Below are 25467 nucleotides of genomic sequence, written 5' to 3' on the forward strand. Positions count from 1 at the left end.
TAGCATCAATATTTGTTTTGTTTTATTCATATAAAATACATTGTTGTTTTTATTTTGTACAGATAATCTGGCAGTGATTAGCTGAATGGACACACACACACACACACACACACACACACACACACACACACACATACACAGTAGGGATGGTCTGGACGGTTCTTGGAGGTTTCAGAGAACATTATCACTTCATGGCGTCCTGCAGTAGAAACAGGAAATCTCAGAGTCGGACATCTGTGTCAGAAGAGGTACTGGACTTTTAACTCAACTAAATCTTTCTGAAAATCTGTCTGTCTGTCTCTGTCTTTCTTTCTTTATCTGATCTCCATAGCATGAAGATCCCTCAAACCGGAGGTTCCGGTTTTTCACCTGATAGTGGCACTAGACTGGATTCCTGAGTGTATAACCACAGTGGTACTACTTCTATCTGTAAACTGATAATAATCTAAACAATGTGATGACGTACAGAGACTCGGCTGCTGCTACTCCACGATACCAGCGGTGCTGAGGTAACCGTCAGAGACCAGCGGAGGGTTCGTCTGGTCTGCGTGTGGATTGCCGCTCTGCAGGATAAACTGCTGCAGCTTACACTGTCTCAGCTCCTTGTTCAGCTCCTCCACCATCTCCCGTCTCACCTGCAGGGTGAAGATAGCACTAAATTAGCAACGTCAGCTTGAACACATTTGGTTTTAAAGCAGATGTATTAGCACTGAAAAAATAGTCCCCACAAATGCACAATTTCATCTATTTTGAGGAACATTTGCTAAAATAAATACAAGTGGCTGCTTTGGAGAATAACTGAGCCTTTTGGTAAAAGTACAATGGCAAAGGCAGCGCATGCAGATGCAGCGACAGGTAGCTCCTTCAAATTTTGCTACATTTTTGTTTTCTAACTGGTATTTTTTCGGCTTTGTTGCTGAAACACGTCTTCAACTTGACAGAAATACTGTCAGCATGGGAGAAGAAAGCACAGGGTTTGGACAAAGAGCAGTGGATCACTTTCGACCATCCAACCTGACCGATTTACGGCTTCTCCTGCCTCGTGTCAGGCTGCAGGACGATGAGATGGACAAAGTGGGACTCAAGCTGAGCAAACAACTGGAAATCAGAGACTGCTGGGCTGACGTCTCTACAGAGACCTGTCTCCACCACAACATCCCAGATCAACCTCAGAGATCAGGACTACAGCTGGACAAGAAGAGATGGACTCTGTGTTGGACTCTAGTCTCCACTGATGTAACTCAGTTGCATTGTGGGTAATGTAGTTGGCAGGTTTTGAAAGGGAAGAAGAATGTGTGGAATAAAAAAAGCTGACATCTTTGGTCCCACTGTATCGATTTTGATCATTCATCAGTGTTATAGGAGGGCCGTGATAGACCTGTGGACTGCTTTTCAAAACGCCTACATTACCCACAATGCAACTTAGCCACTGAATGACACCACTGGAGGCTATTTAAGACCTGTAAACACACTTTAATGTATTTTCAGGTGACTCCACTGATCATTGCGATTTAAATGATATTGATTGATTGAACTGAGTTATACCCGCAACCTTTCCTCTGCAGCCTGCATCTCCCTCTGCGTCTCTGACAGCATGACATCCGTCTCTTCTCCCTGCCGCCGGCGGTGGTGGAGCTCCTGCTTCAGGGGCATCAGGACCTCGTCTGGCTGCAGCGCGGCCGGTCGAGAGCTTTGTCTGTGAGCTTGGACTTTTAGGTCCTGTTCCAGATGTGCAAAGCGGGCTTGGAGCTCCTCAATGTCATGGCTGTGATCATTCACTGATGAGTGTATCTGGTGCAGTCGTCTGTGCATGTCTGTTGATCACAGTGTTAACATTTATAGATTTAGCAATGTCAAAAAATGAAATGTAGAAAATACAAACAGCTTTGAACATGCACCTTGTTCTCTGTTGATCTCTGTCTGAAGCTCTTCCTCCCAGTGCTCTCCATGCATCAGCTCTGCCTCGTTCTGCCTCAGCAGCTGCTCCAGTTCCTCCAGTTCTCCTGCTGGGACCACAATCAGACTGGGAACTGTAGCAGACGTCCTCTGCTGCTCCCACACCTCTGTCTCTCTCTCCAGAGCCTGAAGCTGAACCTCCAGGTCTTGCAGCCTCCTCTGTTGCTGCAGAATCTGCCTGAACACTTCCTCTTTGGAGGAGGAGGGAACTAGAGGATCTAGGAAAGAGACAGGGGAAGCTCTTGGTTCTGGGGAGGCTCGGGGTGACGGAGACCAGGCCCTGTTGGGTTTAGTCCTCTTGGGAAGTGTTGAGGGACCCAGACTGAAGGTGAGAGCCTTTTGTGGCTCTCTGCGTTTGAGCGGCTCTGGTTCTGATAGTCTGGGCAGAGGGAGAAGTTTCTCTCTGTTATGTGTGTCTGGACCATCACTGAGGCTGGGACCGGTCCTCCGCAGTGTGAACTGGACCTCTCCAGCCAGCTGTCCCAGCTGAGCCAGATGTTGAAGAGGACAGTCATCAGCAATCAGCTGTCTCTCAGTCCCTCGAAACTTCAGGATGAGAATGTAACGTCCAGTCTGACCTGCGGAAAATACAGATACATGAAGGAAAAATGTTTAAGAGTGGACTTTATTTATTTTGCTTTTTTGCTTGTCCTGGCAGAGAGTGAGTTTTTGTTTTAATAGAAAAACTGGACTTTCAGTCAGAAGTGAAAATAAAAACTGCAGATTACTTAAATAAAACATGTTGCTGCTGGAGAATAAAAGCTAGCATGCAGATGACAGTAGCACTCAATCAAAAGAGCATTATTTGGATAATCGATCTCAAGCAATAATGTCAAACGTTTGCTGGTTCCAGCTTCTTAAATGTGAGGATTTGTTGCTTTTCTTTGTCATTTCTGACAGTAAATAAAGAGTCTTTGTGTTTTGGACTGTTGGTTGGACAAAAGAAGCGATTTGAAGACGTCACGTTGAGCTCTGGGGAATTGTGATGAGCACTTTTCACACCTTTTTCTCATTTTATAGACTGAACAGTTAATCCATTAAACACGACAAAAGGTGACGGAACAATCAACAGTGGCAATAATTATTAGTAACAGCCTTAAAGTGCACCCTGTAACACAAAACTGTGAACAGCGTGAAAGACGTACTGATGATGTTGCTATTCAATTATAAAAAACTGATGCTGTCAGTGAATTTTGTGGAATAAGAATTGGGAGACTTACCAATTGCTTGTGCAAGAGAGATGACGACATCCTGACAGGAAGTGCTCAGTGAGAGGCCACACACGACTCGGACCACTCCGTCCACCCACACCTTCAGCTCCATCACTCAGCCTCAGCACCACCAGTGACCTGCATGGAGGAGGACGGACGTGTATGAGGACATCGTACCTTCACAGTCACGGCCCTGTCGATCAGATCTGCCCCGACTGTCGACTCATTCAAGTTTCAGCTAAGAAATTTACTTGTAACACAATTAAATAAGTTACAATAGTGTTCACGCCAGAGCTCAGCTATCTTGGCTGGTTCACAGGCACCCTCAATATTAGATGGTAGGGAAGTTTTACAGTTGTTCATAACTCTGACCTCTTTCCAGAAATCATAGTGATTATTAACCCTCAACTTCCTGGCAAGTGAATCAGCTCTCATTTTGTTCTCATGTCTTTTAATGAAACAAAGTGAATATTTGTATTTTGCATTCCATCCAGGTTTGATGTTACAAGCCTTGTTTTTATGTTTACTTAAGGGCTTACTAGAAGCATTCAGGGCAGACACTATATTGTCATACATACCACAAAGTTTGATACTATGATTTGGATTTTTACAGTTCATGTTAAGACACTGAAGAGCATCAATAGGCAGCTCAATATTACTTAACAAGTTTTCCGTTTCAGTAAAATATCGATTTAGATCCTCCTTGGTCAGTTTTGTCCAATCCAGCCTCCCACTATTAGCATCAGCACCTTTATCAGCCAGCAATGGTATATTTTCAACATTCATGGAGATGACAATTGGTATATGATCAGTAGTAGCCATCCTATAGTAAATATCCATATTATCTATAACTGCATGAGCATCTGCTGTGCACAGGCAGTGGTCAAGCCACGAGGTTGTGTGCCAGGCTTCACTGACAAAGGTAAAACTATTGTCAGGCAGGAAGATTTTGCTAGATAATATGAGATTACTATCACTACAAAATTGCAGCAGGTGTTGAGCAAATAAAGATTTCTGATCAGACAAATCAGCATTAAAATCCCCAACAACAAAGACACAAGATGAACCATTATCCTCAATGAATGAATGAATGTATGAGTGCTAATCTCCTCAGAAATTCATCCTCAAATTCACAAGACTCATAAGGTGTATAAATATTTATGAGTGTAAACTTCTTTTTAGTACAATGAAGTTCAAGCCCAGTAGCCCATCAACATTCAATCTCAAAACATTAACAAATGGATCATATTTCTTGTTCCAGAATACTGCCACACCTCCAGGTATCCTCCCTTGTACTCTTTTTGTGCTGAGGTCTGTGGTGGATTCTCCAGCACCATGAAAGTCCTGATGTAGTGTACTCAGTTTATCCAAGTCTTGTTTAGCAAGCCAGGTCTCTTGAAGACACAGAATGTCACACTCCTTCAGTAAAGCATCAACCACCAAACGTCTTGTTACGTCAGCTGCACTGTTCCCCACACGCAGGCCGCGCACTTTGTATGATATAACGCGAATAGTAAAGAAGGCCTACAGGTATTTGAGTAAATAAACGTCTTACTTAATTTCTACTACTGTCGATGTGTCAAAATACTTCACTGGACGAGCAACTTAGCTTTCTAGTCTGGATATTTTCTTGATGAACAAAGGCTAATTAAGCATACAAATCAAAAACAAGATACATACGAGGGATATACAATGAAATACATGTTTTTTTTTTTTAGTCTTTGATGATCAAAATTGCTGTGCTATGTGTGCCACCTTCAAGCCACCAGGACCAGGAACTGCCATTGTACAATGGGTGAGTAATTGAAAAACAGCTAAAGACATGTTGAATTGTTATATAGCCATGAAAAAATGTAATAATGTTTAGGTGTCAAATAATTTAATTTAATAATTTGTTTTCAATTAAACAGATCCAATGTGATGACTGCGACCAGTGGTTCAATGGCTCATGTATGTCCATGGACACAGAGGATGCCAAGGACAAAACTCTTGTTTTTACATTTTACATCTCTAAATATTTTTTATTAATTTTTATTAATTTTTATATGTAAATATTAGCATGTTAGCTCAATAGCTTCCAGGTCATGTGATCAATCGACTCAAAATCAGTGTGGGATCATGTAACTACACTGGCTGCATGAGATACACCTCTTGTTTTTACATTTTACATCTCTAAATATTTTTTATAAATTTTTGTTAATTTTTATATGTAAATATTAGCATGTTAGCTCAATAGCTTCCAGGTCATGTGATCAATTGACTCAAAATCATGTTGGGATCATGTAACTACACTGGCTGCATGAGATACGCCTCTTGTTTTTACGTTTTACGTCTCTAAATATTTTTTATTAATTTTTATTATTTTTCATTAATTGTTATATGTAAATATTAGCATGTTAGCTCAATAGCTCCCAAGTCATGTGATCAATTGACTCAAAATCATGTTGGGATCATGTAACTACACTGGCTGCATGAGATACACCTCTAGTTTTTCCATTTTACATCTGTTCATAATTTTTATAAATTTTTAGGCTACATGTAAATATTAGCATCTTAGCTCAATAGCTTCTCAATAGGTATAAACACAGTATCCCTGCTTTAAATAGCCCAAATTTTTATTTTGAAAACAGGAAGTTGGTACACGCTGTAGCCGTCTTCTCCATGTGTTTACTGTAAAGTCTGTAATACGGGTGCACTTGAAATGTTGGAGTGGCTTGCGAATGTCTGTCGAATATCCAACTTAAAACTAATTTAACTGAAGTCAGGATCAATACATTATTGTGGCTCTTCATCATTAACAGACAAAGGTTTGATCAAATAAGGTCCCATGAAGCAAAGCGGAAGGGGCGGGGCTTCGGCTCTCTATGCTTGTGTATCAGAGACTCTTATTTTGAAAGGATAAAACCGGAACTAATCTCTCTACCGTTGCGGTGTTGCGCTGACCCTGCGCGTGCTCCCATGTTATCTAATTTATATTTCCTGTCAAGTTTAATCGCCCTCCATAACTCTCAGCGACAACAGCATGATAACATCACATTATACTGGACTGTGTTCATGTCTCCTACAGCGTTATTGCTCAATATGAGTGTAACTTGTGTGTAGGATGATAAAGTGTGTTCTGTCTCTTTAAGAGAAGCGCGGTAACCGCTCTGAGCCAGTTAGCGCTGCCTGCTGGAGAGAGGGGAGAAGCTAGCATAGCCAGGTAATGCTAATTAATAAGTGGGGAAAGACAAAAACCTGTACATTTTGACACATGTAGCTGTTTTATTTATAGTTTGAGGAGTGATTTTGAGTTCCCCCTCTGTCTTTGAGTTTTGTCAGCAGACTGCACCTGTTAGTAAGTGGCTAGCTGTTAACAGCTAACGTTAGCCAAGTTATTTTGTTGTTTGTCTTTAAGCTAAGTGTGTCACCAGATTTGTCACTAGCAAGGCAGTAAGTATGTAAAGTAAGTAAGTGTCATGCTGTGTTGGCCTGTTTCGTCAAGTTATGTTTCTGTAAAGAACATTGTGAAGCTAGCATCATGTGTGGGACAGTTGCAGTCACGCTCAGCCGTTAGCGCTGCTATCACAATTACAGGGTGTGGCGCAGATTAAACTGTCAGTTAGCTAACCTGCATTTTACACATATTTAAGTTTACATAAGCCTCAGGCCACACAATCTGTCTCTGATCTGATTTCTGCCTCCACCCAAATACAGCAGAGGTGAAAAATAATGTTGGTGCTTTATTTTCAAGTGCCACAAATTAATATCCATGCTCTTATAAACCAGCCAAACCTGGACCATAAAACCCCCCAAAGTATCTGTTAACAAAATAGCCATTTTTGTTCGGTCACTTTAGAAGGACAGAGGTTGTGGTTTTAATTGAGGGGGGAAACAGTTCACAACCGTAAAGCATTAAGTGCCACAACACAGTAATACCCCAAATAGACAATAAACAGAATATTTCAACCAAAGTGGCAGCCAAAAATGTAAAAGCGGCCCACCTGTCGATTAGATACCCAGACATTTATTACAGTGCTCCTAAGAAGCTGGATGCATCTGTGCATATGATGTTGTTCTGCTGTATCTGGGTCAAACGTTGCCAGGTCAAAACTAGTAACATTGCCAAGTGAAATCTAAGATTGCCAGCACACTGCCATGTGAAGAAGCATCAGCTCGTCAGTTTACATTTCGTCTGACTGAAACAGATATTTCTCTGACTGAACTTATTCACGTCAGACGTTAGAAAACCCCTCCGAGCGATCAATTGAATGCACCACACAAGTTTAAATTTTTACAAAAGGAAATGACGATGAAGCGAGGGCAGGTTTGTGTCTGTGTCGTCGTTCTGTGTTTGCAGAGGAAGACTGACAGGTTTGCTGAGCGCAGGAATGTGGCAGAACACACTGACATTCCTGAAGACTCCACCTACACATGCCTCCTCTCACTGTTTACTAACCTCCACCGCTCAGATCACTTTCTGTATCATCACCAACATTCAGAAAATAATCTATAGGAAGTACAACAATATTGTTAAAAAACTACCACCACAAAAGAAAAGTCTTTGTGTGGATTATCATGATTTTCACTCACTTTTGAAAGACTTGAAACTGGTCTCTGTGCTCCTCATCTGCTGATAATAAGAACGTTTTCCCCACAAGGATATTTTTGTTTTTGGTTGAAAAATATATATAACGTATAAAATGATAGAAGTAAAGTTTTGAGAAATGCATTTTAGTCTATTGTCTGTCCTGTAAATGAACAATCTTCTGCACACTGCAGCTCAATTTAACCAAATCACTGTTTTAGGTTCAATTTCTTACATTTACAGGAATGTTTTTATATAAATGTCTATTTTCAGGCCGTTTTCTTGATATTGACTGCACCTTCTCCTGGGTTTGTTTCTGGCTTGTATTCTGCAAAAGTGTTTTTAATCTGAAAAAAGTATTATAACAGTTAGGGAGAAGCTCTGATGCCATCATGTACAATATAATGATTATAAAGTTAGACAAATGAATGTAAAGATCAATGCCTTTACATGCTGGATTTAAAGACAGTTCAGTTAATAAAACAATTATACAGCTGTTAACCTTAAAAAAAACCTCTTGAAAAAAACCTTTTTCTGATTTGTTACGACAGTAGTTAGTGTCAGTCAAACCATTTTAAAGGCTCATTAGAGCTCAGCGAGGAATTTTAACACACTCACCTGTTAGTTCAAGCTCCTCTCAGTTTCGTTGATGGTCTTGTTCCTTCTCACTGTCGTGTGTTCAGGCTGGTGAGCGGCTCTGACCCAAACACTCACCTACAGACACACTTCAGCCAGGCAGGAGGAGGAGGAGGAGGAGGAGGAGGAAGAGGAGGAGGAGTGAAGCTGTGGAATGCAGCCTTTCTGGAAGTCGTGCATGAAACGTGATGTCACTCTGAAACTGGTGCCAGGTAATTAACTTTATATTTAGAGAGGTGAGATAATTAAATACCGTAAAGTTCATCTTTCTTTCATTTCTTACACCTTTATTTTTCGTTCCGTTCCTTCGGGAAAATTCCAAAAACTGGAAATACAATGTTTGAACCTGACAGCCAAACTAAACTCTAATCTTCATCACTATCAGGCAGTTTTACCAACATGTGTAGTCTCACAGAAGAAAAGTTTTGAATGATCTCTACTTGTAATACATTCTTCCACTCTGATACTCCTACTTTTCTAGTTTCGTGAAAGGTTCATGTACTGTTCATCTGCCACTACTGTCTCTGTCTGAGTAAACAGTGATGTCACTGTGACACTGACACCGGGCTCCTCCCACTGTGGGTTAAGATAAAACTCAGGAGTGGCTCCACCAGCCTCTTTCACCAAATATCCAGCATTCCACTCTGCGAGTCATATCTACATTCAAGTGTGTGTGTGTGTGTGTGTGTGTGTGTGTGTGTGTGTGTGTGCACGTGTGCCAATCTGTGTTGAGGATTAACAACATTGCTCAGCTGGTTTTCCTCAGTCCTGTTCAATTACAGCAGCAAACAAAGACAAACACTCACACACAGAAGGTATTGAGGAGGGAGGGCAGCCGGCAGCAGTTGCCTCTGTGTTGGTTTTCTGTTGCACTGGATGGCAGCACCTCAGCTGTAAAGTGTCCAATAATTACATTAACTCTAAATCAAAGCTTTCACCTCTCATTACTGACATTAATTAGTTTTGGTCTAAATCAAACTCCAGCTGAGAGCAGAATAAAATACACTTGATGTTAGAGTGAGGAGTCTTCCTATTAGACATAACAAAAGCTGTATTGCTCATTGTTGTTATTGATTAATCTGAATCTGATTTTCTCAATCAGTTGGAAATTGAACATCATAATATTCAAATTTCTTGACAGCAAGATTTTCTGTCAACTGTCTGAACACATTAAACGTCCTCACAGCGAACACGGAGACTCATCTACTCACTAGTCCGTCTTTACAGGCCCACTTTAGTTACAAACTATTCTAACAACTGTGACTTTACAACTTGTACATTGATCAGTTTATAGAAAACCTGGATAGTAATTGTGCAGTAAGACGCTCAGTGGTGGTGACATTTTAGTCATGTGACCGTGATGTCGTTTGTTTGTAGCTTAGCATTAGCTTTTTACTGCTACACATTTAATTTACACTTCAAACATCACAAAGTGGTGTTCATCTGTGAAGATTATCTTGATGAACAAAATGTGTAAGTACTTGTGTTTGACACAGATTTTTTTCTGCAATAATCCAAAATCCAATTCAAAAATCTGAGAGGGAACAAGAGTGATGCTAACTTCAGGGTTAGCCTACAAAAAAAACGTCACCCTGCACTTCTCTATTAACATCTTTAACTTATCATTCTGAAGTAAATACTGATTGCCCAGTGTAAAGGCTGTATTAACATGACTGGATCACTCTAAACAGCTTGCCACTGGCCTGGATTTTTCACAGGAAAATTAAGTTTGAATTATGGCATAAACGAAGAACGTCTGCCATTGCGCAACCAAAACAGGAAGAGGCACTTTTTTCTCCCAGTCACTATCTCCAGGTAACGGTGGAACACCTGGGATAACTGTGAAAACTTTACACCGCAAAGAAAAAGATCCCTGCTGATGGACTTGAGACCCTTCATAACCACCATTCTTTCTACAACATCAGTAAGTAATTAAATCTGCTTACTTGTTAATACAGCCGGCTGTTGTACTCTGACTTTTCATTGTACTGAGATCAGCGTTTCTAGATCAAACTGGTATTCTTACATTTAGTTTTTGTTTTTTGCTTTGAACAGTAGCCAGGCTGCTAGTGGAAGACATGTTGCTAAAGCTGTCTTTGTGACAGCAGTGGCAACAGTAATACCACAGGGAAACACGAGGAGGGGGGAAAGTTGAAAAATTACCAATGATAATGTCTTTGATAATGATAATTATCAATGTATAATGTAATGTCTTTAGCTGACAAGCTGTTCATTGAAAAGATTGAAGTCATGGGTTGATATCAGGCATAGGAGAGAAGATAATTATAATAAACGAAGATAATAAACCAAGAATAAAATGCAGTACTTTAAATTTGATCAGAATAAAGCCATAACTGGTATGAGTATAATGCAGTGCTCTTTGCCTGGGAAGCATTTTGTGCTTTTGGCCTCTTTTCATTGTGGACTTCATGTGCTTTGAGTGCCCTCTTGTGGCTGTTTTCAAAGTGGTAAGTGAGTGCTGACTATACACAGCCTCTTATCAAGTAAGTGGTTGGTTGCTTATTAAAACTACAAGTTGTATTTGTGAGCATATCTGTCAGTGATGCTCTTCTGTGTCAGTTATTACAGTTTTTCCTAAATGTTGGAACATGTTTCCTGAAAGTACAGCTCAGTTTCTCAAAACTCTAAACACAAAAGTTTCATCAAAACTCCACAAATCTCTTTAAAATGAAACACAGCACTCAAAACAATCTTCTCTCTTTTCTAAACTTTCCACCAAAGCAACGCACACAGCTTTCATATAAAATATCCTTTAAAAGCATACATTTAAACAATGATGTATTGAATTTAAGACACTTCCATCAATCATACTGTTTATGTATATTCAATATATATACAAATGTTTAAAATGTTCCTTTTTCAACAGTATAACGTATATGAATGTATATCATACAGTAATGTGATTGTGCAGTCTCTGATCTCTTGTGCTCTCTAGTGGCAGGAGACTGAATTGCACACAGTTGTATCACTGTACTTCTTTCTTGTGTTCACTATTTGCTTTTCAAACACTTCTGTGGGGGTCCACACTAACTGGGAACTTTTATTTAATGTATTTTTTCAATTATGTGAGCAGCAAATATAACATTCCATTCACCTCCATTGTATTTTAGAGAGATGCATTATTCTTGCATATAAAAAATACCCCCCTCTCTATAATATGCTCCTTTGTGAAAAATATATTGTGTCCTAATTGTAAACAGTGTTTTGAGATGGTTGTGTTATAACTATAGATACGCCATTAGAATGTAAGGAATGACTGGAAAATAACTACTGAAAGTCAGAAAGAGGGATGATTAACAGTAATGACGTTAGTTAAAGCTTCAAATACAAAAAACTAAAGAATAAATGTGTAGAAAATTTGACAAAAGTGACTTGAAACATTATTTGTCTTTGTATTATATTAATTTCCAAACTTTATCACATGATCTTTGAAAACATACCATAATTGTCACTCTCCAGTGTGCACATGACTGAACTGTTTATCAGCTTGAAAAAAGGAGAAAATAAACATTTCTCATCAATAAAAATCAAACAAAAATACAGAAAATGTTAACAGATATGAGATAGCTACCAGCTTGTCAACATCTTAGTGTTTTATTCATCATCGTACTCAAAAAATCAGTCAGATATTAAGCATGATCAGCTGATAAAAGGAAACCACAGTATCACCTGCTGTCGGCTTGTTTAGACCGTATTTAAACATGAGCAACAAAGTCAGTTACATCAACATTTCTTATTCACTGACTTTTATCAAACACACATCAAGAGATACAAATGTTTTGCATCTTATTGGTAGAAATAATAGTTAAACTATTAAAGAATAAGTGATATATTAAAAAACATCTTCATCATCATCATCATCATCATCATGTTTAGCCATAATGGACAGAACTGAAAACGTGTTGTAATCATCAAAACAACAAAACATAATAAGAATAATAAGAACATATTTAAGTCAGAGAAAACAAAACTATTTCCAACTTTTAACTTTTTTTTTACTTGTTCAACACATCATCATCATCATCATCATCATCATCGTCGTCTGTCTAAAATAATGAAAATCATGAGTTAATCATTTACAACAAGGATGCCACAGTATTTGCACATGAAACAAAAAGTCATTGGCATCAACCTGGATAAATCTCAACTACTGCTGATGTGTTTACTCTCTGTTTACCTTTTCAGGTTTCATTTTCCAAAATTGTCGAGGAATAAAACTATAAAAAGGCAAGTAGTGACATGTTTAACAAAACTTTATCTCATCACATGGTCTTTGTATTACACAGACTTACATCATCAACATTCTCGTGTACACTGGTCATTACATTCATTTAAAAAACATTTAAAAAAAGATAAAGCAAGAATAAAAAAGGTAAATATTTAAAAGTAGAAAAAAAGAAAATCAGTGCCAAAAGTAATAAAAATCTGCACTTCTACTTCACTGACTGGTATCAAATATACATATTTTTTTCTGTCTTTCTTTGCAAGTAAACATAAAAGAATCTAACTGACATTAAAAGTCTGAATGAACCATGCTGACATATCCATAACAAAACATCTCATTCCACATGGTCTTTGTAGTAAATCATCATTATCATCGTCCTCATCATTATGTTTGTGCACACCAGTTATTTATGCAATTATGTAAAATAGGAACAAAGAAAAATAAAAACAGAAAAACAAAATGATGAAAAATATAACATGACAATAACATGAGATGTGATCCATGTGATCTTTGAAGTGCATCATTATCATTTTCATTTTCAGCATCATAATTGTTCCCAAAAGAAAAACAACTAAAAAATACAAAAGACATCGAAAATAATCTTTGTAGAACATCAGTATTTTCTTTTTTCATGATCATTGTCAACATCCTTATTGTCCACATCAGACCTCATGCATGAGAACGTATAGAATATTAAGTGAAAGCAAAACATTTGTAATCTTCAAAAAAAAAAAAAAAAATTAAACTTGTAGAAAATAATCAGTCATACTAAAATCAGTGACCAGCTTCTCAAATTCTGCAGCTTGTTCAACTCATTTCATTCATCATGTTGACAAAACCAAAGGATGTCACAGTTTCACTGTCAGTCACTGGTTTCGTCCTTATTTGACTTTGACTGAACAGACACATCAAAATAAAATATAAAATCTTGGTTCCAAAATATTTGAGTTGTTTGTCACTGAATCAGACTAAAGATGTTGATTCTTTTTAAACATTATTGATCAGTCTTAAATGTGACTGATTGTTCTGTTGAATGCCCCAACATTTTGCTCTTCTCCAAAGTATATTTGTATATTTACATGTCTGAAGTTTTGTTTGAAGGTCTTAGTCAGGATCATACACTGTTCACTTTATGTTGAAAGCATTGTTTAATCCTTTCAGTGCTTGTTCCTTCGTGATGCTTCTCCAGGCCTCTGGAACATCTGCTGGCTTGGCTTTGTATTCTTGAGCAAATCTGTCATTGTATTTAACCAGGATGTACTTCCAGTAGTCAGATGCCTCCATTGTGGGGTCAGGAGGAATGTGCCAGTCTGGATAGTACGTGGTGTACTCCTTGAAAGGTTGCAAGTCCCAGTTAGTGTCTGTGTTTTTGAAAATGTTTTCACTGTGCACACTTGTTGTACACATTGTTTCAACCAGCTTGTCAGTTTTTTCATACTTGTATCGACCAAGACCTTGTGGCCGATGAACAGCTGCATGATGTTCCTTGTGTTCTTTGCCTCCAGCCTCACAAGGAACTTTACAAAATGGACATTGTAGTCCACAGCCAAACACCCGCTTGAAAAGCTCATCTTGTGGTTTGATTGGAAGTTTGTTCAGAGTCTCAGTGATGTCTTCAGAGTTTGAGAATTCCTTCTGCAGCTGTTCGTTCAGGTCACTCAATGATCCAATGAGGCACTTTGTAAAGGGATGGCATGTGCTTTGAATTTGAAACATGATGGTTTTTTCAGCCTCCTCTGAAATTGAGATGTCTTTGATTAAATATTTGCGCATGTTTTTGATGAGCACTGTGACGCTCTCCTTGTTGTCTGGCAGCTGAACACCATCTTCTCCTTTTGAGGCCTTTTCTGTTGCTTTTGTTATTTTCTGAACTATGACCTGCAGAGTCTTGTTCTTCAGTTTGCACAACGTTTTGTCCTCTGACATTTTTTGCAGGATGTGCTGAAATATCCAGTCCTTGACGTATATTTCATATTTACGGATGTACTTGACTAAACTCTCAAAGTCCTCCTTTTGCAGTAACTCTTTCTGAATGTTGTACTGGAAAAAGGAGCGGGAACTGTACTGTGCTGAATGGGAACTTGACAAAATATCATCCACGATGTCTATTCCCAGAGATCTATTGATGTACTGTTCAACAGCTGGTCTGATACAAAGTTGTACAAAATCAGTTGCTTTGCGTTGGCAGTGATCGTTTTTCTTGTACAGATCGAGAAAATCTGCCAAGTATTGAGGCTTGAACTTCTCCAACTGAATTTTGGGATCCATTTTTGACAAGAATTTTCTGTGCATGTTAAGAAACTCTCTTGAGGCAAAGCCACAAATGTGAAGTGTTAGGTCAAACACAAACTTGAGCTTGAGATTCTTGCGGTGTTGCTGAAGGGATTCATCGATTTTTTTCAGAAGCTCATTTGTAAAGGAATCATTATAATCTGCATCAGTTTTTGCGGTATCTTGTACAAACCGTGTGCAAGAATCAATGACACCGTCTGCCAAACTCTGCATTTCGCTGTTTATATCTTTTTTCCAGATAAGATTGTTAAAAAATCTTAAGACAATATTTTCATTTAGATGTTCAGTTTTGACCTCAAATGTCCCCTTCCCAATTTCATTTAGGTCTGTAATGTTCTGCAATTCCTCTTCCAATTTGCGATGTTCCAACTTTTTTCTCAACTGTTGGAGGATGCTTGCAGATATATCTTGTTCGGCCAGGCCAGACACATTTACTGTGACTTCAGTCCACATCTTTTCAAACTCATGTTTCAGTTCCTCTTCAGACAGTGTGCAGGGTTTGCAGTCACTCAAGAGTTTCAGTACTCGTTCTTGAATTACTTCTCTGTGTTTTTTTTGAATGTCCTGAACCTCTTTTGAACTTTTCCATTGCTCAATTGCACAATCCAATTTATTGTTCACTGAATGTTGGATTTCCTTTGCAAGAGTAGTCACACTGTTGAAAAAGTCAGTTTTGTATTTCTCTATGAGATGCACATGTCTGTCTTTCTTTTTGTAGTACTCCTTTAGTTTCTGTTTCATTGTTGTTTGTTGAACTTGTATCTCCTTTGACACCTTTGATTTTATTGATTCAACCAATGTATTCACATGATTGAGTTCAGTTTTGTGTTCAGTATTTAGGATTTCCAACTCTGCTGCATTTTGCCAGGAGTCAATCTCTTTTCTGAAGTCCCATTCCCAATCACTGAACTCTTTGCATAAGTTGTCGTAGGCATGAGCTACAAGAGTGTTTCTGAAACTAAAGATGAAGTGCTCATATTTGACTGCTTTCCAGAGACTTTTCATCCATTCCAGAAACTCTGGGATCTGTGAGAGTTTATCACTGCCATCATTTTTCACTGTCTGTAAGAGATTTTTCTTTAAATCTGCTACAGCTTCACTGTAACCGGTGTTGACTGGTGCCATTGGTGGGGTCCCATTCCAGAGTCCTGGGATGTTCCAGTTGTTTTTCTGTATGTCATAGTCCAGAACATCTGTGAATGCCTTTATTAACGGGCGGCTTTCCATTTCAGCTGCAATTTGTGTCATTTCATTGAGTTGGTCCAAGAGATTTTTTCTTTCGGGTATCATCTTCGCATGAGCTGAAACTCCAGCAACATTTTGATGCACAAAATGACAAACTGGCTTTTTACCAATTTCCTTCATTCTCAAGAATGCATGAGTTGCAATTTGCAGAACATCTTTCATTTCTGTTGAGTTCTCCATTGCAACATTGATAATGGTAATGTCACTCATACCAATGACAAAGGTTGCCAGCTCATTGTCATGCTCGTAACTGTCCTCTAGTTGTGCTAACTGGGGAGACTTGAGACCTTCTGTGTCAATGAGGACTATGAAGTCGCAGTCCAGCTTCTCTTGCGTGTCTTCACCCACTCTGAGGAAGAGCATGTATGCTCCTCGTGTGCATCTTCCACTGCTGACAGGAAACTGTACTCCAAACATGGTGTTGAGGAGTGTTGATTTCCCAGAACTTTGAACACCCAACACAGTCAGTACCAACAGTCTGCTATTCTCTCCAACCTTCCTGTGAAGCTCCATGAGCACATCTGTCACCCATCTCTCTGGGATGTTGGAAGCATCTCCATCCAAGAGCTCTAAAGGATGTCCATCCAAGAGCATTTCAGCAGCCAAAGCAGGGAGATGAGACATTTTATCAGTGCTTTCTTGTGACTGTGAGGAAAACTCATAGATCAGTCCCATCTCCCTCATGTAGTGCTCTATTCCTAAAGAGCAATCCAGCAAAGCCCGATCCAACTCTGCCATCTCTTTCACATCTTTCTCTTTTTTATTGCTGTGCTCTGCTAACTTGTGACGCTGTAAAGATATTTGGCAGGCAGACCGCAAATGTGCATTCAGCTTAATTTTCATCCACTTGAGGAAAAAATCTCTTTTGTCTTTGTCACTTTCTGGTAAGTGTTTGATGAAACTCTTCATAGCACCTGATAGTTTGTGTTTGCAAAGCTCCTTCTTAATCTGTCGTTTTTCTTCCTGTAGCTGAGATTTATATTTTTCCAATCTTTGATCAGCACCTTTTTTTAACCTACATTCCTCTCTCTCTAACTGTGATAACCTTTTCCAGTTATCTCCTTGCAAAGGAAGCTTTTGTTTCTTGTAGTCTGGTATACTTCGCACCCCAATTCCTTTCACAATCTCCTCAGATGCTTTCTTTTGTATTTCACTTGTCCTTTCGTCCACAGACAGACCAAGATTAACCGCTTTGCCAAGCATGTTTTCAATGCTTATTTTGACTGTTCCAACTGTCATTGATTTCTTGATGGCTTGTGCAAGTTTCTCTGAAAACTCTGCAACATTTATCTTTGAGTCTTTGATTTTCACATTGCTGTTTGATAAATCTAACTCTTCCTTTGTTGCCTTGACAGACATCATGTCCTCTTTAGCATTCTCTGCCTTGTGGTTAACAACCAAGAACAGTTTGGATTTCACATTTTGAAGAGAAGTCAGAATCTTGTGCTCATTTTCTTCAACTTTGTCCAGAAATACAAAGGTAGCAGTTGACACTTGACAAAGAAAATGGAATTGTGCAAGTGACTCACAAACGTCTCCTCTCAGATTGGCAAAAGCAACTGGTTTTGGAAATATGTCAAGATTTCTGTTGCCACAGGGAAGGTACCAACAGACCTCTACCAATCCATTTGCAATTTTTCTTGCATTTGCTCCTCCTTTCATATCTCTGTGTGTGAAGATATTGTGATTCTGCTGGCCAAGACTGAGAACATGATTCAAAATCTGGGACTTGGATAAACTGCAGTTTTTCAGCCTCACAAAGAAAAAGAATGGTATATCTGCTTGGACAATGTTGTTTTCATCAAACTCTCTTGATTCAGACAAATCATGTGGACACCACTCTTTGACGATGTCTCTCAGAGCCCACAGCATCAGCGTACACTGACTGTTATTGCCATTGGGCAACAGCAGCGGAAGAGAAAATTGGCACATTGACATCTTTAGGGCCATTTCCTGTCGCAAGAAGTCGTCAGCACAAAGGAAGAGTGCTACTATGAGGTCGAGAGGGTTAACCTTATCATCTGCAGAGTCATCTGCAGTGTAAAGGTCCAGGCTAAAAGGATCATTATTCTCCTCCTCATCATCATCATTGTCATCGTTTGATAGTTGTATACAGTTCCTGCTTTCTGCGTTGATTTGAAATAATTTTCTGAGGAAGCACCAAGGGATTTCCTCCACTGATTGAACAGTTTCATCAGATAAGCTGTTTTTATTGATCTCCAAGAGAGCCTGAAGAGTGAGCTTTTTGGGATAAAATTTCTTCAGTCCAAGTCTGAGGACAAATTTCAAAAGGTCTAAAGGAGATAAAAAAAAAAAGAGAAAAACTTTTAACAACAAACCTGACAATAGACAACACTGCTTTTTGTTAACTGTAGTTGGTTAACAGCTAAAATTAAAAAACAACTTTTGTCTATCCAAGCTAGGTTTTTCAGAGGCAGTTTTTCATTGCAAATATTTCAGTTGCATTCACCTCCATTGTTCTGGTTTGAAGGCAACAAAATATCTCATCCCTGGAAAAATAAAAGCCAAACCCTTAAAAATGCTGTACTGTACTGTACTTTATGTTACACTGGGCAGCAGCAGTGACACCTTGTGGCAGACAGGCAACATTAACAGAAAACCCACACTTAAAATGCTGGAACTAAAGTGCGTTCAGTGGCAGAGCCTACGCTGGCGCTGACACACTCAGGCTCATAGACTGCAAAACATCAAACATGGTACACGTGTTCATCGATGCCATGCTGCCTTAAATGTGTCCTGAGATTTGACGTGTAACCTGACTTGCAGCCAATGAACTTCCCACATGCATTGCACTTTGCCTTGTCATTTTTTTCTTTTATAAATTGAAGCCACACTTTCGTCCACCTTTTGCTCTGAAACTGCTACTGTGACACGCTAGTCATGTACGCTAGCTATCCAGCTTGCTGTTGTGTTGATGCATGACACAACAGGTCCTGAGTCCTGTCAGATGAAAAAGGTCCTGGAAGGTAGCCAGACAAGCCACGATCTTGCATAGATGTAGCCTTTGTTTGCACTAATTAATTTAATGTTATGTTTAGGAACCTGAGACCATTCCTAAAAAGCAAGAGGAGAAGGAGAAGGAACAGAAGAACATCAGGGGAGAACTTAAAACCTGTGGCTACCCAAACTGGACCATTGTCAGAACCTCTAAAAGATCCAGAGCAGACAGAGAGGAGGAGATGAGAAAAAGTAACAACATCGTCATTCCTTCTGTCACAGGAACATCTGAGAAATTCAGGAGGATCTTTAATAAACATCTAATCACGGTTCACTTTAAACCTACCAACACACTGAGACACAAAACTTGTCCATCCTTGGGACAAAACACCCAGGAGGCATAAACAGAGTATTGCAGTTGATGCTGTTCAATGCCGCCAGGAATGCACAGATTTGTATATTGGGGAGACAAAACAACCTCTCCACAAATGAATGGCACAACACAGGAGAGCCAACTCCTCAGGGCAAGGCTCTGCTGTCCACTTCAAAGAAAAATCATTCTTTTGAGGACAACAATGTAAACATCTTGGCCAGAGAAGACAGATGATTTGAAAGAGGAGTAAAGGAATCTATCTATGTCAAACTGGAACGACCGTATTTGAACAGAGGAGGTGGACTAAGACATTACTTATCACCCATCTACAATGCTGTACTGAGTTCTCTTCCCAGACAGCTTAACAACCATCCACACATGTCCTTAACGACTCTGTAAGGACACTCCCACACAGAGTTTAAAACCCTGCGACTCCCCTTCAGTTAGTTGGAAGTAAATAGCCTCTTGGATGAGTGGTGAGACGTCTTCAAGAAACTGAAATAAATTCAGTTGCCTACTATACAGTACTTAGTTTTACCATGACCTGGATAACTGAGAACCTTCATCAATTAGAACTTTTTTTTTTTTTCACCTTACCCATTATTTGGCATCTAATTTGGAACCAAGTTTCGGTTCCCAACCTAGTGAAAGCATCATTGTTCACTTTCTGATGATAGCTGCACAGCTAGATCCCTCTTCGGGTGGCTTTACTTGACCTGTAGTGTGTTTTTTTTGTCTCTGAGGTTGTGTGTGCACATATAAAGTGTAAAATAAATAAATATATATATAAATAAAGTGCTGTGTAAAGATGGTAGACAGCTGTGCAATTCTTTCTTTGATGTCCCTAAATTTGAAGGAAACAACACAACAGAATATGATGTGAAATATTGAGTAGGGTTTAGCTGCAGTAGAGTAGGCTGCAGTTTCAGGACTGCATTTCTACAGGGTTCCCGCGGGTCCCTAAAAAGTCTTAAAATGTCTTAAATTAAAATCCGGGTAATTAAGGTCTTAAATTGTATTAAATTTATTGTAAATTTGTTGTAGGTATTTAATTTCCAGACGGTGCGTTTAATGCCGATGGGAAAGCACACTGGCCCACCGTAAAACATCTAATAGTGTGTATTTGTTTGATTAACTTAGTACAAAGACCGTGTAGTAAATGAGACTCCACGATTAACTCCGCCGTTTTCAATACATCAGCGTCTGTCGCTGACGTACCGTAAAACGGCAGAGTTAATGCAAAGATGGGGAAGTGCAAATTTAACAACAAATGGATGGAAGAGGATGTATTTAGGAGATGGTTGGCGCCGGCTGAAAACATCAGTGAGGTAATGTGCAAATTCTGCAAAAAGACTTTTTCGTTAGGGACCATGGGGCTTTCAGTAAATACAGATTAGATATGTTGTATTTTAGCACAGAATACATGATTTTACCAGTTAGTAAACCTATAGAAAATAATGTCTAATTTGAAAAATGTACCATTAAATGTATAGGCCACAGACACAATGATTTTGTATCTGTATGTGTGTATGTATATATAAGCAAAAAAATCATTAAAATAACAAATAATAACAAGAATAATTGCAATTATCAAAATTAAGTTGTTGAACAAAATCGGAAAAAAAAAAATGAAAATGCCAACTGTGAGCTTTGATTGTGTTTACAATGAAAAAAATTGAGTAATTTCTACCAAAGAAATTGTTATGACATTTTTGGGTCTTAAATTATATTTGTTGAGGTCTTAAAGAAGGTCTTAAAAAGCATTAAATTTGACTTTTAAAATGGTGCAAGAACCCTGTTCTATGACCCTAGTTTTTCGCCACAGCACCACCCGACAAATTAGACAATCTCAAGGAGATCCAAAGGAGATCTCCTTAGGAGATAGAGGGAGTAAGACAGACAACAAGTAAGTGTGAGTACTGAAAGTGATTAATGTTTTATTTTTTTGAAGTTATAAAGCGCACTGTTTAATATCACCATATGAACATTTTGGGGGAGACTCTCTTTAGCCTGTAGCCATATTTTGTCAATTTCACAATCAATAGGTGGGATTAATTAAACAGGTGGTTATGGTCCCTTATAATTCACCCCAACTGTGTATACTGACAGTGAATTGCCAAGATATATGCTAATACTGCGTTTTCACAAGACGCGCTTGTGCCAAGTCAAAAAAAGTCAAATTTGACTTTTGTCCTTACCTTTTTTTATAGTATAAGTGTGATTAGCGCAATAATTTGTTTAACGTGTTTTGAAATCATACCGTGATTTGGCAAGCCCAACTGTGTGTCTTATTTAATTTTCACTTAATGACTACTATAATTAATTTTTAGCCAAATTCAAAGAATGGTGAAAGCATGTCGATATAGTCTGTGTCTGTTCTATGTTTAATCAGAGGTAGCCTTTTGTCATCGTAGTAAATGCTTGTTTAATAGCTGATGATGAAAAGCTGATGATGAAAACCTGATAATGTTTCAATTTTGCCAATAATAATTTATGATCCAGAATATCGAACGCTGCAGAAAAATCCAGGAAGACAGTTCCTATCATTTTCTTTTGTGTGATTTCATTACACCAGTAATCTAACATTTTTGTCATAGCTGTTGATGTGGAGTATTTTTCCTTATAAGCATGCTGAAAATCTGTAAATATGCTATTACTGTATTAGAAAAATATGACTGAATTTGTTCATACACAATTTTTTCCATGATTTTACTCAAAATTGGCAATAAACTGATAGGTTGACTATTTGACTACACATGTACAGTGTTTCGCCCTGAATACGACTATGCCTCAATGCTGTTTCATATCCATAGCGCCACCCACTGGACACAGGAAGTCACTGCAAATTTCACTGTTGTGTTTTGGGTGACGTATCCTATTTAGGGAGGATGCACGTGCCGTCAACGGCACCACGGCCCGACGTACGTGGGTCGAGGGCCCGTTCATCATTGCTTGCACTTTTATTTGTTTTTGAATTCATTAGATTCGTATAATAGATTGTATATTTCTCTTTTTCCCTGCTTACATTTTTACTAGCAGAAAAAGCAACAGTGGAACTAATAAAATTAATGATTAATTACTGCAATGCAGTGCAATACTTAATGTTAAAAGTTAATACATACTATTGTTTTTGGTGTGAGAGGGTGGCTGTGACTCAGGGTGAAGAGCCAGCATCTTGTCGGAAGGTCGCTGGTTTGATTCCCCTGGTGTCAAAGTGTCCTTAGGCAAGATACTGAACCCCTAACTGCTCCTGATGTGGCACCTTGCATGGCAACAATTTCTGTTTGCGAGCAAATCTCGTCAGGCTATTTACCACACTAGCAGTTTGTGCCAAAAGTGATTTAATAAAAAAAACTACGCTGAATGTCTCTGCCACATTTTAATGTTGTTTATCACCATATATTTATAAATGCGTTTCTCCACTAGGGCTGGGCAGATCGATCCCAAGATATCAAAACTACCAATACTCACCCTTTGAATATGAAAGTGCACCACAATGAGATGAAGTTGATTCTAGCGTCAATTTGATCAGTACTGTACTTTGCTCCTCCACTGCTTTGCTGTTGCACGCCCTGACCACTAGTTTAATCTGAAAGTCGGCAGTGATGGCTGAATGAAAGAGGAGCATCATTTGAAGCTATTTTACAGCTGTAAATGAAAACGTTGCACATACAAGTTTCCATAGCATTTTATATGATGTATTTAACTGAGTGGGCCACAGTTTCAGCAATACAACTCCAATCACTTCTCAGCATGCCCCAACACTGCAACCGCAGTTTACTTGAATTGTGTCATCAACAGTCCAGAACCCGAGTTTTACAGAATATATTGATGTAAAACAGAAAAGCAACAAATCATTACTAAGGTGAAACTTTAATATGTTGAATTATTAAATGATTTAATTGATTTATCAATATAAAACATGTTGACAATTAATAAGTAATTGATTAATGGATTAATTGAAACATAATTGCATCATTAGGTTTTGATGAGCTGAAAATGATCAATGCACTGAATATGCACACTTTCCTGGTTTTTAAAGTTTGTTAAATTTCAACTTCATGTTTCTATTTTCTCTCTGCAAAAACATACTTACACAATGCTGAGCACACTTATTTACACATAACTACTGTACAATAAGCCTTACTAGTGTGGTTTGACTGGACTAATGTGCTATTTTAGGGAAGGAATCTGTTTTTGGTATACTGTGTGTCAGGTTTGCCATGGTCTCATTGCCTAATGCTACTGTCCCTTCTGTATTTTCACTCAGATCCACCAGTGTCACATAATTAATTTACCATAATGCACATCTTTTCCCAGCTACGACCATGTGGTTTTAGCTATCAATCAAATTCAAGGCGTTAAACATTGAATTGTGGTGCACTTTCAATGTTCATGCTTAATAAAAGCTGAACTGATTTGGATATAAACTGGAAATTTCTTTCGACACTTAATTCCATTTAAAATACTTTTTGACTATAACAAGTATTAAGTATTAACTAGTATTAACAAGTATTAACTGTGTGGTTGTTTACCTGAGCTGTCATCTTCTGTGTCCATCATTTGTGGTCTGATGTTCCTCTGCTCCTCTTCATAAACCTAAAGGAAAATTATATATATATTTTTGTGTAGCAGTAATAAAAAAAGTGCCATCTAAGTCCATTCCATATAAATAAACAAAAACTGCATACATCAGTATACTTCTATAAAGTTCACACAAGGAGAACTGTCCTAACCACAACATTAATTTATTCCTTTGATCAGCAACAGAACAATTGTGCAAAAGGCCAAAGTGATGAAAGCATGAAGCTTTGACTTACCAGACATCAGGCTACAGGAGGCTGAAGCATCTCTCTGTTCATCTGAACTGCCTCTTTGGATCTGGTGGCAGGTGGTGACCTTGCCATTATTTATACTTTGATGATGCCACGGCCCCTGATAGGTGACACCATCCTGAAGACAGGCGCTCATAAACATCTTTACAGCTTGCTGCACCTTCTCCTCGTACTGCCCCACTTATTGTAGGACTTTGCCCATAGGGCTAATAGGGAAAATACAGGGCGGATATACTGACTTGTTTTCATCAGTTTAAGTTTCTTTATTTACCACCCAACATAAAGACATAAAGACCCACTCACAGCTTGATCTTATCACCCTGTCTCTGTACAGCCTGTGACCCTAAGACTTACTAAAAGAGCAAAGATTGACCTGATTCCTGATCAGCCTCCCCCGAAAGACTGCACTTGAGAACTTTTTTGAAAACTTGTTTGCTGAAGTAGATCCAGTGAACAAGAGGCTAAACCATCTTTACAGTCAACTGTATTGATATAATACACAACATTGTCCCATACTTTGTTGCTTATTGGACTATAACTAGCTTCCATCTAAATAGGAAGTCGCAAAATATTGCTTGTTCAACACGTTAAACTCAGCTTTAAGGTTCAGGTGAGCACAGAGAAATGTTTCCTCTTCAGCAGATCAATGTGCAAACATCCTCCTAACGACAAACTCCTCACATACATCATTCTGCTCGGAGAAGCACAAACATCCAAGTGAAGTTACAATAAGAAAAACACTAAAATGCACTGAAGAGGGTGATGTTTATTAATGCATTCATCACTGATATGTGCTTCGGCTACACTTTCTCACAGTATTAATATTATTTATTGTCAGTTGTTTGTGACAATTTGTGAGGTTGTGCAGGATTAGAGACAACATTTACTTTTGTTTTGCATGTGGACAACATGTACTGACCTAACACTGAATAATGGCAGGCTGATGCCACCTGACATTTTTTCAATTTATCCTCGGGGTGTTCAACTGCTCTTTTTGCAGTTAAGTAAATTTTCTTTTACTTTGAAATCGTTATTTCTCGATGCTTCATAATCAGGTGACATTTTGTCATGTGGCAATTTTATTGTCGACATGTTTATAGTGTTTTAATCAGATTTAATGATTAAAACAGTAAGTTCAATTTATTTAT

At 38.6% G+C, this 25467-nt stretch overlaps 3 protein-coding genes across 19 annotated transcripts in view; 1 reads left to right on the plus strand and 2 right to left on the minus strand.

Moving 5' to 3' along the window:
• Positions 1-8423, minus strand: LOC311261705 (ras association domain-containing protein 7-like). Of its 3 annotated transcripts, XM_084360570.1 has the most exons (6): positions 8353-8423; positions 3177-3305; positions 1899-2534; positions 1546-1814; positions 467-635; positions 1-199 (listed from the first exon to the last, which is right to left on the minus strand). In XM_084360570.1, exons 2-5 carry the CDS (start codon positions 3277-3279, stop codon positions 483-485), a joined length of 1161 nt encoding a protein of 386 aa, XP_084216696.1. In that variant the 5' UTR covers positions 3280-3305; positions 8353-8423; the 3' UTR covers positions 1-199; positions 467-482. The 3 variants fall into 3 exon arrangements, with proteins under 3 accessions (XP_084216696.1, XP_084216695.1, XP_084216697.1); XM_084360569.1 differs by having other exon boundaries at positions 1-635; XM_084360571.1 differs by lacking the exon at positions 1-199 and having other exon boundaries at positions 528-635; positions 1553-1814.
• The window catches only part of LOC311261541 (serine/threonine-protein kinase BRSK2-like), a 175647-nt gene continuing 156343 nt past the window's right edge, over positions 6164-25467 (plus strand). For 5 of the 15 annotated variants that reach the window (XM_084360264.1, XM_084360256.1, XM_084360265.1 and 2 more), the window contains exons 1-2: positions 6165-6369; positions 8418-8582. Coding sequence is in view for 1 of the 15 variants with exons in the window: in XM_084360258.1 (XP_084216384.1) it covers positions 8525-8582 (58 nt within the window). In the remaining 14 variants the exon portion in view is untranslated. Of the gene's footprint in view, positions 6370-6546; positions 6613-8417; positions 8583-12576; positions 12619-25467 lie in introns of those variants that run through there. The other 10 variants (XM_084360266.1, XM_084360271.1, XM_084360269.1 and 7 more) reach the window with 5 other exon arrangements.
• Positions 13166-24461, minus strand: LOC311266718 (up-regulator of cell proliferation-like; the record flags this gene model as incomplete). Its single annotated transcript, XM_084369230.1, has 2 exons — positions 13166-18447; positions 24305-24461. 2 exons carry the CDS (start codon positions 24459-24461, stop codon positions 13742-13744), a joined length of 4863 nt encoding a protein of 1620 aa, XP_084225356.1. The 3' UTR covers positions 13166-13741.

Source organism: Pagrus pagrus, assembly GCF_965226575.1.
Source record: "Pagrus pagrus genome assembly, chromosome: 1".
NCBI classification, from domain to species: domain Eukaryota; kingdom Metazoa; phylum Chordata; class Actinopteri; order Spariformes; family Sparidae; genus Pagrus; species Pagrus pagrus.

Excerpts from the sequence above, each read along its gene's own strand:
- LOC311261705 (XM_084360570.1), bottom strand. The coding sequence starts at position 3,279 with ATGGAGCTGAAGGTGTGGGTGGACGGAGTGGTCCGAGTCGTGTGTGGC. Across the intron at positions 2,535-3,176 it reads CTCTCTTGCACAAGCAATTG|GTCAGACTGGACGTTACATT; the intron begins GTAAGTCTCCCA and ends TATTTTCCGCAG. Across the intron at positions 1,815-1,898 it reads AGAGATCAACAGAGAACAAG|ACATGCACAGACGACTGCAC; the intron begins GTGCATGTTCAA and ends TGTGATCAACAG.